The sequence below is a fragment of the Chionomys nivalis genome, chromosome 4 (assembly GCF_950005125.1).
Source record: "Chionomys nivalis chromosome 4, mChiNiv1.1, whole genome shotgun sequence".
NCBI lineage: Eukaryota > Metazoa > Chordata > Mammalia > Rodentia > Cricetidae > Chionomys > Chionomys nivalis.
This window is the reverse complement of record NC_080089.1, coordinates 66690662-66705296: the sequence shown is the minus strand read 5'-3', so window position 1 is coordinate 66705296 and position 14635 is coordinate 66690662. Positions and strand designations below refer to the sequence as shown.

General features: G+C 45.6%; 1 protein-coding gene across 3 annotated transcripts in view; it reads left to right on the top strand.

The window, feature by feature from the left end:
- Positions 1-14635, top strand: part of Tln2 (talin 2) — a 422622-nt gene that overhangs the window by 293778 nt on the left and 114209 nt on the right. For all 3 annotated transcript variants that reach the window (XM_057766343.1, XM_057766341.1, XM_057766342.1), the window contains 4 exons: positions 1300-1413; positions 6323-6457; positions 8873-9001; positions 10044-10146. In XM_057766343.1, coding sequence (XP_057622326.1) covers positions 1300-1413; positions 6323-6457; positions 8873-9001; positions 10044-10146 — 481 coding nt within the window. The remainder of the gene's footprint in view (positions 1-1299; positions 1414-6322; positions 6458-8872; positions 9002-10043; positions 10147-14635) is intronic.

Sequence of the window (14635 nt, the reverse complement as noted above, 5' to 3'; positions counted from 1 at the left end):
TTTTTCCTCCAAACCTCTGAAAGGTAACAATCACCTGAGGGAAATGCCACTTCTTCAGTAGTGGCCATGCTTCCGAAGGGACTCGGTTCTCCTCCAGAAATGGAAAGAGTTGCCTAGAGCTCTCTATTCCTGGTTCTGGTTTTTCTGAGGTCCCCCTCTTAGAGTTGACTGTGTTCTAGGGGAAGAGCATCTTTAGGACGCAGGGACCTGAGGTCCTTTGTGCTTAGGATCTGTGGAAGAAGGGCTTGCTGAGAGTGCCGCCTCTGCTCAGTGTAGTTCTTTCTTATACTATTCGGTTGCCAGCAGGGTGGGAAAGTGGCCTTTTCCTTCCTCTGGGACCACAAGCTGCTCACATCTGGGAACCTGTTACAGAATCAGTTTTCTCTCCCTCTTTGCTAAAGGAACTGAAGGGATTAGATCTCTGAGCATCCCTGCTAGGAAAGGAGAGCGATGCAAAAGGACGGACTGATGCTGAGAGGGAGGATGGATCAAGTTTCTGCAGTCAGCATTGGAAAGGACCTGGGCACATATCCATAGGGATGCTTTTAAATATTTTTTACTCTGGCTGGGGTTGGGGTCTGGACACCAGGCCAGAACGCACTGGCACCTCTACCAGCACCATTTCCGGTGGTGGCCCTCAGCCCTCTAAGCCGGCCCCATCAGAGGGTAGCTAGGAAGAACACAGTAAATGGACTGAACGGCTCCTGAGATGACTCTGGAGGTGACGGTCTTGTGGCAGTCCTGCTTTGCCATGGGCCCCCCTCTCCTGTTTTGGGCTTTCTCATCTGAGAAAAGCTAAGTACTGGTTGGATCAGAGAAGCAGGAGACATGCCCACATGTAGACTGAGGCCCACAATCCATGCCCACGAAGTCAGAGGCCTGAGCCTGTAAACAGACTGGTTCATGATCCTCTCCCCTACTTCTTCTGGCCATGGGGCCATCTGAGTCAGTTTACCTCCTTGTGAATTCTGTACTCTTTGATTTTTGCTCTTCAGTCTGCATGGCTAGAAGCTTGTGAGTTTTGACTCAGAATGTTCTTTCAAGGCTTGGGTATAGAGGATTCTATCAAATAGCCTAAGACCATTAGGACTATCGTTAAAGTGGGAGGGGTGGGGAGAAGAAGACGTGGGGACTGGAATTCAGCATTGGGAAGGACCCCACTGACGCAGTATGCTGTTTAATCCAACGTCTGAAACCGGCGTCCTTGGGAGTGAATCGCGCATTGAACAACAGCACTTTGGGTCATTCCCCTGCCCCTTCGCTAGTCATGCTCAGTTCCTCTTTTCTTACCTCTTGCAGGCAGTGGCCGATCACATCCCTCAACTCGTTCAGGGGGTGAGAGGGAGCCAAGCTCAAGCAGAAGACCTCAGCGCCCAGCTGGCCCTCATCATCTCCAGCCAGAACTTCCTGCAGGTAACAGACACCAGCAGCATGGTCCCTTGTGGAAGCCCCAGCTGGCAATCTGCCCTTTGTCCCTGAGGAAGGGAACATGCCTGTGTAGACCCCACAGCCATGGCTAAGGTTTTGCCTGAGCAGCTGCAAGGCCTCTGTACATTTCAGGTGAGGGAGATGTCACTGGCCAAGCTGAATGCTAGTGATCAAGGCACATACCGGTGGGTTGGTTTTCAGGTGCAGCCCGCGCCTCCACTGTACAGAGATAAAACACAGCTGCTTCAGCCTACTTTATTGCGTCTTTATTACACACAGAGAGATACACTAGCAGGGGTGTGGGGAGGAAGTATAATCTTTTCTTTAATGTTAAAGATACCTTTGTTAATTCATTGAGAATGTCATGCACTGCAATTTGACCAGATTCACTTCGGCTCCTCACCTTAGCTTCTTCCAGAACCACTCTCACCTCTTTACCCTTAACTTAGGCTCCTCAGTTTTTACAGTTGAATAACCTATTGGCTCTAGTTTATGTTGCGCATATACTTCTGCTGCATGCACACTAGAGGGTGGTGACTCTGCCAGGGGCCACACCCTTAAAGGAAACTGACTCTACTAGCATTAGTTGCTCCTCAGTGATGCATGGGGGCTCATGAACCCCTTCCCAGTTCACACGAGAAGAATGCTGCCTGGCTGGGTATTGTGCAGGTCTTGTGCCGACCGCCATGGCTGTTAGGAGTTCCTGAATATCGCAGTCCTGTCCTGTCCAGAAGACAGTTTTGTTCCAAACCTCCCTTACTACTGACTCTTAAAAGCTTTCTTTTTTTAATTGAAAATATTTTTTCATACAGTGTATTCTAATTGTGATATATAATCCTCTGAATTACATTCATTGTATATACACCATCTGGGCATTGACCCTAGCATGAGAAGCAATTGTTCTAGCCCTGAGCTTCAGCCCCGCCCTGCCTTTGTAATGTGGGTGCTTGTGATTCAAAAGGTCTCCCATGTCACTGTACTCTACCTTTAACCGTTGTCCCTTTATCGGACATGCTGGTTTTTATTTGGGGGCCACCCCAAGCACCCTGTAATTCAGTCCTCTTTGTGTGCTCATTCTTCACCCCCAACTTGAGTTATTTACTTGGGTGAATTCCTAGAAATCAGTTTGCCAACAGCTTACATTTTCGTTGTCACACTGAGACTTAGGATTTAGAAGATCTTTCCCTTTCCTTAGTAATCACAGAGCCAACTGTGTGTTTAGTCTGCACCCAGGCGAACCATAGAGAGTTAAGATTGGGCAGTGTGGGGGTGCTTCTCAGTCCACGCTGGCTGAACCTGCTTGCCAGTGCTCTCTCCCACCCCTTCCCACCTCGTTTCCTCCTTTCCCTTCTACCTTTTTTCTCTGTCCTTTTTTTTCTCTTTTCTCCTCTTCTTTTGTTATTATGTATTTGTTTGTTTTGGTTTTTTGAGACATGGTTTCTCTGTGCAGCCCTGATTGTCCTGGAACTTGATCTGTAGATCAGGCTGGCTTCGAAAGCACAGAGATCCAATACCTGCCTCTGCATCCTGCGGGCTGGGATTTAAAAGCATGTGTCACCACTCCCAGCTCTCTGCTACTCTTTTCACTGCTATTGTAGATACTTAGGTCTTTGTGAGGTGTCTCTTAAGAGCAACAGAAGCAACAAACCAAAAAGTATGTGTTTAAGCCGGGTAGTGGGGAAACCTCCTGACTATCATGGGCTTGAGAAACACATGGCATCTCCATGATTCATGAGGCATAGGAGATTACAAGAGAAGACTTTGCCACATTCGATTATATACTATGTATGGATGAAAGCAATCTGAGAGATCTGAATAGAAAAAGTAATCAAGTTAGAAACTGCAAAGCTAACATTGAGCTACTTGGGAGCTATGATCCACAGAGACATCCTAATGTGGCAATGACTCCGACTTCGAACTGGTATATTAGTAATACCTCAGGTGCTGCAAGGCTTTCCTGGAGAAGGCTCACTAGATGGTCCTGCCCACCACTATGGAGCTCACTCACCAGAGCCGTGCCCAAGGGTGGTGTCAGTCCTTAGCCCCTTGTCCTTTCTGTCTTTTTATCTGACTTACTGTATAGCTTTAAAATAGCTATAGGCAGAATTTAGGTATATGTTCAGAAAGATAAAAATACTAAAAAATAAGACAGTTTGAGGTGTGGCTAAGCATTCTTAGACTAATTGAGCCTCTAATTACAAAACAGTGAAACAAACAAATATGAAACAAAATAGAACCCAATAAAGTAAGAATAAAGTAAGAATGACTCACAAGGTCCAGGTCTGCCAGCCTGGGTAGTCTGGTCTAACTAGAGTGTGTGCATGGCCAGCACCCAGTGGTGTCATCTGCTTGCCTTATACCTCTCTATCCTAGACTATTGTGAAAATAACTCCATCCTTATCAGCCTTCCATTTAACACTGGAAGAGTTTAAACTCAGACACACTGAGAGCATTGAAATATTTGATGATGTTGCCGGCCTGCAAGTCCAGCAGGCCATCCTGTGCTATACGGTGAAGATAGGGCGACAGACTGACGAAGTAACATCTTTATCTTGCTTGGTTTTTGTCTTGTGTTTTTGAGCTTTGTTCATAAGTGAGTCACCGCCTCTTAGATGGGGTGGGTGCTTAAGTAGTAGTGTGTGTATAGTGTTCCTTCATCAGCATTTTAAAGTTACCGGCAAGCATAAGTCATTCTAATGCATTTTTAGAAAGTGATCTCATTCTCATGGCTGTATGTCAGAAAAGAACGTGAGTTCGGCTGGGAAGTTAATAAATACAACTGAAATTTAAAAATGTGTGTGATCTATATTTTACTATTGGGCTACCCTCCCCCTAGCCTGAATATACATTTTCAGCTTTCCTCATGAATATTGTAGAATTGCCCTTCCAGAAGGATGAACAAATCCAAATTTACGACTCGCAGTATATAGAGCATACTTTTTAATACATCTTTTATAGGATGGAGTTAAGAGCTTTAAGAAAGCATGTTAGCTTGTTTGTTCTTTAAATTCGGTTTGACTTGATTTCATGTCCTTTGTTTTCAAATGTTAAGCATTTTTCCTGCACTTCAGTATTACGCTTTTAAGGCCTGATAACCTGAAATTATTCAAGCGCTTTAATACTTACGTCTGGTTCTTCCACTGATTCTCATTAATTCTTTAAATACTAAAAGTAGTACTTTTACCCTGAATATTTATGATCAGGCACTCAAATCATTACCATTTTTCTGACACATACTTACAGCATACATTTTTAAAGCTTTAAAAGCCTGTATGCTTTTGAGTCAGAAAAACTACTTCTATAATTTTACACACTGAAAATTATTGAGTTTTAGCTAATTCTTTACAATTTTTTTTCTGCACTGGCAAGGAAATGAACATGTGTCCAACAATAGGAGACTGAGACACATTAACAGGACTCTTAGAACACTATATACCTAGGAAAGAGGTTATTGTAAAACAACTCAAATGGCCTCCCCTGTTCTTGAAGATGTATCTACATGTGCATAGGCATTCGTGCCTGCTGAGTGTGTTTTGGTTTGTGAAAAAGTAAGATCATATTTTCCTTTATTTTTCTGGTCTAATAGGTGCATTTAAATGTCAGGGTAAAGGACTGCTCTAAGAAACACTAAAGACATTTTTTTTTATTAGATAGCTATCTTTGAAATCTAATTTAAATGAGAATTTCAAGTCACTTTCATCAGTTTGCCTGTCTTGTCCCTTATGGTACTTTGTACTGCCCAGAAATATCTGATTTACCATGGTAATTATTATTTTAAGATTTATTTAATTTTAGGTTACATGTTTATGTTTTGCCTATGTATATGTGTGTACCGCATGTGAAGACCATGGAGGCCAGAAGAGGGCATCAGATTCCCAAGAACTGGAGCACAGACAGCTTTGTGAGCTGCGCTGTGGGTCCTGGGAACTGAACTTGGGTCCTCTGCAAGAGCAGCCAGTGCTCTTTACCGCTAAGCCCCACCTCTCCAGACCTAGGAGCTAGTTGGTATTTAATGTCTCCCTTTGTATTAGTTATTCTTTATGGCTATGACAACAATTACCATGACCAAAGACAACTTAAGGAAGAAAGGATTTATTGTGTCTTAGGTTCCAGAAGGATGGAGTCCATTAATGGTGGAGAGGGTATGGCCTGGCACGATGGCGACAGAACCCTGGCTTATCACATCTCATCTACATACAGGAAGCAGCTAGAAAGAGATGAGAAAGTAGGGCGATGTTTTGAACCTTCAAAGCCTTGCCCTCGCGTGCTGGCTGGTTTTATGTCAACGTGTGATAAGCTATAGCTTATGGGAACCTCAGTTGAGAAAATGCCCCAGAAGATTGGGCTGAAGAAGAGAAGCCTGTAGAGCATTCTCTTAATTCATGATTGACGAGGAAGGGTCCAAGCCATTGTAGGTAGTGTCACCCCTGCCCTTGTGGTCCTGGGTTCTATAAGACAATGGGCTGAGCAAACCATGGGAAACAAGCCAGTAAGCAGCACCCCTCCACGCCTCCACGGCCTCCGTATCAGCTCGTGCCTCCAGGTTCCTGCCCTGTTTGAGTTCCTGCCCTGACTTCCCTCGAAGATAAACAGTGCCGTGGAAGCATAAGATAAACAAACCCTTTCCTCCTCAAGTTGCTTTGCTCATGGTGTTTCTTCGCAACAACGATAGCCCTACGACGCCTAGTAGCGCCCTTCCTCCTCCAAGGCTCTACCTTGTAAAGATTCCCCAAGTGTTCAGACACGTGATCCTGTGGGAGACATTCCTCATCCAAACAACCACACTCTGTTTTAAGGGCAAAAGTTGTTCTGGTCCCCATGGAGGCAGTGCTGTTGCTTCTTTCAGCATCTTGTTGCCCAGGAGATATCTTACTTCCTGTTTATCTCTCCGCAGCCTGGAAGCAAAATGGTGTCCTCTGCCAAGGCGGCTGTCCCCACTGTGAGTGACCAGGCTGCAGCTATGCAGTTGAGTCAGTGTGCGAAGAACCTGGCGACCAGTCTGGCCGAGCTGCGTACCGCCTCGCAGAAGGCAAGTGGGGCCTTGTGCCAGTGGTTAGCTCTTCAGGCGACTTCTCATCTCTTGGTGATGCTGTGGTATGAAGGCTGCCCAGGCCCTAGCATTGCTGGGCCAGTTTCTCAACAGAGCCGTCTCTTTCATTTAAAGAATATTGAAGATAGCACTATGGGGTAATATTTAATATAAGCTCCCAGGCTTGCTCATCACCTTCCGGTTACAGATGACTTCAAGCTCTTCCTGGGACAGGTGATGGTCTGTTTTCAGGCTTAGGTCAGACTGCTGATCTTAAGTGTGTTGATAACCAGATCAATTGCAGGTCAAATAAATGTGCTGAATAGCTTTTCGTTACTAAGGCAAATACCAAAGAGAATCAATGTAAAAGGAACAAAGGTTTAGTTAAGCATGGAGGCACTTGGTAGATGAAGCAGAAGCTTCCAGAAAGTTCAAGGTCATCTTTAGTTTATTGGCTACATAGGTCATCCAGGTCTATGTAAGGCCCTGCCTTAAAAAAAAAACAAAAAACAAAAGAAGAGTGAGGATGCTGAAGGAAGGAAAGGAAAGAGTGAAGAAAGGAAGAAGGGACATCATGGTGGATTTCTGTTCTCTGTTAGCTGGTCTACTTGCCTGTGGCCAGTAGCAGTACTGTGTGCCTTGTAGTGGCAACACTATGTGTCTTGGTAAAAGTTCTGGCGAGTGGAATTTGCTTTCTTCATGGCAGCCAGGACGCGCAAGATCTGAGATGGAACCAGGGTCCTAGTAACTCCTTCAAAGGCATGCTCCCAATAACCTACGAGGCGCCATTTCATAAAGGTCCCAACACCTCTCAGGAGTGCCAGGGGCTGGGACTAATCCTTCTTCTCACGAGGCTCCAGCAAACTAAAGCGATAATTGATGAGTAATTCATATCTTCCATGTATCATCTTGAGAACTTTAAAACAGACTATATATATATAGAAAATATAGTTTGGAGTCAGGCTATCATCTTAGGTGTGATTTTCTTCCCTAAAATGTTTTCATACCTTACATGGACATGTTTGCCTTACAGAACCTCAGTAGAACAAAACTGAGGACTAAGTAAATTTCTGTCTCTGAAACTCAGTTATCAGAGGAGTTCATTATAACTCTGATGTAGTTATTAGCATGAAGTTCTGGCTTGATTTCATTTTTTCCCTTGTAGCAATCCCTTTATAGAACCTAGCAGCCTCATAAAGTAGTGAGAGAAGAAAGTAGAAGCCAACTTGAAAGCCTGACATGAACAGAGATTCTCCATTGCCAAAATAAAGTGCCAGGGGCCCTAGACTATCTCCAGCGAAGATGGTCTTTGAGCTCTTTTTCAAAGAGGTCCTGGAACCATCCACACTGTAACAGCCTGGTGTGTGTGTGTGTGTGTGTGTGTGGTGGGTGCTTATTAGAATGTAGGTACCCAGCATGCCTCTGACAAGCCCATCCCCAGCACCAACCATGCAGCCCCCACAGCTGCAGGCTGATTCCGCAGTGAATCTTAGCATATGCCAACATCACAACAGCTACCCCGGGACAGTGAGCCCCAAAGTGATACTTAAGCATGACTGTCTGCTGGTCCAGAAAGAGGCCACAAGAACTTTTCATTTATTTTTTTTAATACGTCAGAAGGCATGAAGACTCTGGAATCAGGTAGTGTGGATTTGAATTGGGCCTCTGTCGTTGTCACGTTTGTTGATCTCTCTGAGCTTCTGTACCTAACAACATGGACACCTAAAGATCAGCCACCTCGTATTTACTGCTGCTTCCGCAGAACGATAATTTATAAGTGTTGAGAATACTGTTAGGCAATATTACATATGCATAAAATTTATTAATGTGTTTTGGGGCCATGAAGTCCTGATTGTTGGAGGCCGTGTTTGAAATGATCAAGAGATTTAAATAAGTAAAGCAAATAACTAGATGGGGGAGTTTATAAATCTTTAGTATGGAAAGCTAATGATTTATGGTGTTGAAACCTATGAAAAGAAATTGCTGTGGGCTCTCTGAGGAGTTTCCTCAGTTTGCTTATCCACTCCTTTGCTGCATGTGTCCCTAGCCTCTGTACACACATACCTGAGTACAACTCAAGCCTGTGTACCTACATGCTCTGCTTTGTGCCCTGTCGCTGCAACCCGGGCCTGGTGAATCAGGGATGCATCTTCCAGGTCTGAATGTAAAGTAGTTTCAAGGAGGTTTCTAAGTGTCTGCAGTCCTAAGAGACACATAATTAATGACTTAGGAAAAATGTGGTTAAGGACCCGAGTGACGAAGGTTCTGTCCTCTCTGGGGAAATACTTGCTACCTTTGCCTTCTCCTTGAGTTAGAGTTACCAGGAGTGTCTAGGAAAACATTTAATAGGTTGCCGAGTGTTAGAGACATTTTCCCAAGCCTACTGTATGCACACATCCTCCGCTCTGTTGGCAGGCCCATGAAGCCTGTGGTCCCATGGAAATCGATTCCGCACTCAACACAGTGCAGACTCTCAAGAATGAGCTGCAGGATGCCAAGATGGCCGCTGCAGAAAGTCAACTGAAACCACTTCCGGGAGAAACGGTGAGGCGTTTGGGGTGTGGGTTATGCCATCTTCTCGCTCACTCTCCCTCCCTCCCTCCCTACTTTCATTCCTCCTTTTCTTTTTCCCTCCCTCTCTGTTCTTCCTTCCTTTCCTCCTTTTTCATTTGGTTACAGTATCTCATCATGTAGCCCAGGTGACTCTGCAAATTCCTAGGATGGACTGAAACAATGTGAATTGTACATTTACACCAAGCAATAGGTCTAGTAGAGTACAAAATAGTGTAATTTTTACTTATTTTGTCCATTTGTGTGTGTGTGTGTGTCTGTGTGTGCATGCATGCACGCACATCCGGGGGAGGGGGTTGTACATACTATGTTCCACCATTGGCTCTACTGGACCAGACTCCATCTTCAGTTGAAGGTATGGCCTTCAGTGGGGAAGGCGTGTGTGCATCTCTTCTAGACAGCGTCCTCATATGCTCATTAATTATCTGTACCCTAGGCCTTTACCAGTTTCGTTTTTTATTTAGTGGACAAAACAAGCTGGCATGTTCTTCATGAGAGGCGCGCCCTCTGCCTTCCTCCACGGTCTCAGTTGCCACTCCAAACCTCCATTTTTCTTGCATGTCTTTCAGTTTGAACTCCTTGAGGGATAATGACCAAACTGGGCTGTGGTAATGGTCCCACCAGCCAGGAAGCTGGTGCAGTTGGATGCCTGCCTGCTTCCTGCCAAGGCATAATCACTGTCCACTAATGATTTCTTTTGGACTTTCTAAAGGCCTCATGCTAATCGCTACAGTCTGTTAAGGAGCTGTATTCATTTGCTGAAGGCCGTCTTAGCTAGGTCCCTCCAGGAGTGAGGCTTAGCGAGGGTCAGTAGCTCACAGTTTCACACAGCTAGCAGGACCTGCACTGAGCTCACTTAGTCTAAGCCGGGCCCTTTTCCCCTGTCCTGCCCAGCTGACTAGGGTGAGAAAGAGCTCAAGTTCAGGTTCTGATCCGCATCATTGATCTAAATCATGCTGAGACCTCAAGAGAATGTTTCTTTTCTAAGTTCTGACTTCCTTGGATTTCCTTACAGCTAGAAAAGTGTGCTCAGGACCTGGGAAGCACCTCTAAGGGAGTGGGCTCCTCCATGGCACAGCTCCTCACCTGTGCTGCTCAAGGCAACGAACACTACACAGGTAGGACTGACTCTCGGGGTCTCCTGCTGCCCGCGGCGGGGTTGCACGCGGGTAGGACTGACTCTCAGGGTCTCCTGTTGTCCGTGGTAGGGTTGCACACAGGTAGGGCTGACTCTCAGGGTCTCTGGGATGCCTGCGGCGGGGTTGCACACGGGTAGGACTGACCTCAGGGTCTCTGGGATGCCCGCGGCGGGGTTGCATGCCCAGGACAGGGTTATATGCCCAGGTCGGGGTTGCACGCCCGCGGTGGAGTTGTACACCCACAGGTCTGGAAAGGAAGGTTCACTGGCTGACAGTAAACTTTTCCCCCAGCTTCATGGCACATCCATCAGGACAATAATCTTACCTTTTCCCCCCAGCTTGACAGCATCTGTCAAGCACAGTTGCTAAGTTCTTCCCAAGCATGGTTGATACTTTTCTCACGGCTATGATGAAAATACCTGATGAGTGTCCAGTTAAGTAGGGAAGTGTTTTTGACTCACAGTTTAAGGCTATAGAGTCCATCATAGCTGAGAAGTCATGTTGGCAGGACCATGAGGCAGCTGGTCATGTGGTACCCATAGTCAGGAAGCAGAGAGAAATGGATACTGCTTCTCAGCTTGGCTGCCTTCTATTTATTTAGTCCAGAGCCCCAGCCTTTGCACCTATAATAGGCCTTCTCACCTCATTCAACCTATCTCCAAATTCCCTCACAGACATAACTAAAGATCTGCCTCCTTAGCCTGGTTCATCTCTATTCTGTCAGCTTGACAAAGAGATAACGTAATAAAATTATCCTTAAACTACATGTAGATCCCTTGTTAGACACCGAGCAGTAATTGTACATGTTTGGGACTATCTCTAACTCCAGAAATCCCACCAAAGTATAGAAACATAAAAGCTAGAGAAAAAAGAATGTCATCAAAGTCAGAGGGAAGGCAGGTGATGGAAATGGTGGAGCTGAATGAGTCCAGGGAGGGATAGAAGGAGAGTAACCAGTGAGAAGGAAGCTGGGTTGTGTTGCTAGACAAGCCACTAAAGGGACCTGAGTTTTCCAATGCCAAGTGTCTGTCTCTGAAAGGCAGAAGAGTCCTTAATTAGGAATCGTGAGGAAGAGGCTGTGTAGCTAATGAAAGGGAAAAGCGGAGACTGCTGGCTGGGAGTCATGACATCTGTTTCCGGTTTCCCTACCAGGGTGTAGCCGCCCCCCCCCCCGCCCCCCCGTAAGGCTATAGTGTGCACCAAGGCTGCGTCCTCACAGGCTTGGAACTATGTTCTCGCCCACCCCATGTGATCTCTTTCTGTCCCTCCCTCCCTCCCTCCCTCCCTCCCTCCCTCCCTCCCTCTCTCTCTCTTTCTCTCTGCTGTTATAAATTAGGAAATGTCTTGAGGGAAGAAGCAGCCCTAAGCCTTGGGCTCCTCTCTGCTCTTTTCATCCTTCCAAGATCTTGGCCAGCTCCACCTTGATGCCTTCCTGTTGCCCAACTGACTTCAACCACATGTTTCCCAGTTTCTTTGTGAGAGGGTTGGTTTGCAGTGAATTAATCTGCCATTCCTCTAAGCAAAATAAAAAATGCACATATTTATTAGTTGGAAAATAAAAGAACAAAACAGGAAGTCAAGTGGCATCGTATAACACAATATGTGCAGTAATAAAAATAACTCTGTCCTACACCTCTCAGAGAATATGGGAATGTTTTAGAGGAGACCAGAGTGTTGAAGATCACCCAGAACACTTTGAGGGGCTCCAGAAGAAAGGGAAATGTTGGTATGACTTCGTACAAACTAGAATACAGGAAAGAAGTTTACGCTCTAGAAACTCCTGCATGATCCTAGAAGTCTGGCAGATTCCATGTAGATGATGAAATGTGTGCTTCAGGGAGGGGAGACTGCGCTGGAGCCCTCGAAGGTACATCACCTGGTACAGACAACATGCAGGGTGGCAAGCAGCCTCTTTGCTTGGCATCTGAAAAGCAGCCTAGATAACAAGCCATTCAGCTTTGCAGGCATTGGAAAGGGGGTGTTGAAATGGATGCTGTGTGTACGAGTTCTCAAAGGTGAGTGGGAAACTGAGTCGAGGAACTGGGAAGCTTCTAGTAAGAAGGAAGACACAGCTGGGAAGCTGAGCCAAGGTGCAGCTACTAAGGGGTCTCGTAGGCAGCATGAGCAGCTTCAGGTTTCACCAAAATCCATGGGAAGCCATTGGAGGGTTTTAGCTGTGGAGACAGGTGACAGTGGCCTCTGCGCCTCTTCCTGTGTGTGGAACAGACAGCGGAAAGCAGGGACGCTGACAGTCAGACTGCTGAATTCGTCTAGATCAGATGGCAATCTTCTGTGAGCGTTGGTCAGCTTTCTGTCACTCAAGTAAAATAGTTTTTTTTTTGTTTTGTTTTGTTTTGTTTTGTTTTGTTTTGTTTTTCGAGACAGGGTTTCTCTGTGGTTTTGGAGCCTGTCCTGGGACTAGCTCTTGTAGACCAGGCTGGTCTCGAACTCACAGAGATCCGCCTGCCTCTGCCTCCCAAGTGCTGGGATTAAAGACGTGCACCACCACCGCCCGGCCTCAAGTAAAATAGTTGAGGTAATTAGCTTCCATAGAGAAAAGGTTTATTTTGGCACATGGTGGCTCTAGTCTATAATGATGGCATAAGATGGCAGGAGAATGCAGTAAAACAAAACCACTTACGTCATGGCCAGAACGTAAGAGTGAGAAGGAAGACACAAAGGGTGTCTCCCATAACCATCTTCCAGAGCACATGGCCGGTGTCCTGAAGTCCTCCCACTTGGCCCTGTGTCATAAAGCTATTAGCATCACCTTGTCTTTAACACATGGACCTTTGGTGTTCAAACATTCACCAACTAGAGTATAGCAATAGTGCATAGATGAAAGAAGCAAGCAGACACTGCTTGGTGATTGGTAAGGATGTGGCAGACATGGAGATAAAGAGAAAAACAAGGAGTCTTAGCCCATCAGCTAAATGAAGGGTTCCGTGAGCTGTTAGAGTTAAGATCGCAAGATTGTTAGGGTTGAGGGCTGAAGTTCAAGGATGCAGTTCAGTTCTAACTTCAGATGGACTTGGCTTAAAGTACTTAGTGTGTTTACCTATAGAGATGTTGTAGGCAGCTTGCTCTCTGACTCTGTTAGGAGAGGAGGCTTGGCTGGAAATGGAGATTTTGTAATTATTAGTTTAGTCATGCTCATTGAAACCTTAACTGTGGAAAAGTTTGCTTGGAGTGAGTGGTCGATTGGGAAAAGGTTAACTAGTGAAGCATGAAGCCGAATGGTAGACATGGGAGCCACATCCATGGGTAAGAGGTAACGTGTCTCTGGAAACAAAGAACTGCTGCCCAGAGAGTACCATGGGGCAATGGAGATGCCCCCATTAGCTTTAGGAATAAGGAGGTCCTTGCCCATCTGGTTGGGGGCAGTTTCAGCAACTGAAGAGTGTGGGAAGCAAGGTGGACAGTTCCTCACTGAGTCCAGGATCCCTCCTTCCATGTTTGAGGCGTGGAATGTTCAGGGGCTGCACATTAACTATTAGTGGGCTGTACCAGAATGTAAGTAGGTTTTTGTTTGGCCAGTTAAATAGTCCAAATACATTTCTAAATCATTTAACATAGCTACGTACAAATTTTTACTCAAAACAGAATAAAAGATTACATCATTTCTAAATTCATCTTGGAACCTTGCATTGTGGTCCAGCACTGGCTTGGCATGCAATACGTGTGAATTCTGGAAATAACAAACATTCTGAGAGCTGGGCGTGGCAACATGTGCCTGGAGACAGAAGGATCAGGAGCTCAAAACTAGAGTGGGGAACATGAGACCCTCTTTGAAAAACAACTTCACAGTATGCTGATATGTTGGATATTTCTTGCTGTTCTGAAACTCTGCTACTGAGTATAACTAAAGATCCAGATGTGAACAAATATCCGTGTTCTCCAAGGATTGCAGCTATGAGAACAGATGTGTGCTCTACAGCCTACCTTGTTTCGTCTTCTTGATGATGTGACTTCCTCTCCCTGGGAAACCTGGTTCCTCCCAAAAGGAGCCTTGGTTGTGCCTTGTGATTTCCCAGTGAGATCTCCATAGAAGATCCATGGAAAGGACAGGTGCAGGGTCTTCGAGCTTGGCTTTCCAGTTTCTGTCTTTCAGAAATCATCTTAAAGAACAGTAGGGTGTCTCAGCAGTAAAGATGCTTGCTGCCAAGCCTGATGATCCGAGTTCAATTCCTGGAACCTGCGTGGAGGAAGAAGAAACTGACTCCCACAGTTGTCCTCTGACCTTATGCATGCCACACCTGCCTGCACACGTACACACAGACCCACACCTAAACTGTCACATTTGCTCACACAAAATAAGTAAATAAAATGTAATTTTAAAATTTTTATATCTTCTTAAAAGGGAAGTGGCAATACGAGATGTCTTTTAAAAAAAGAAAAATCGCAGCCTAGAATCGTCAACAGTCAGTTCTCAGTTACTCCTGAAGCGTTTGGAAAGCTATGGCCTATG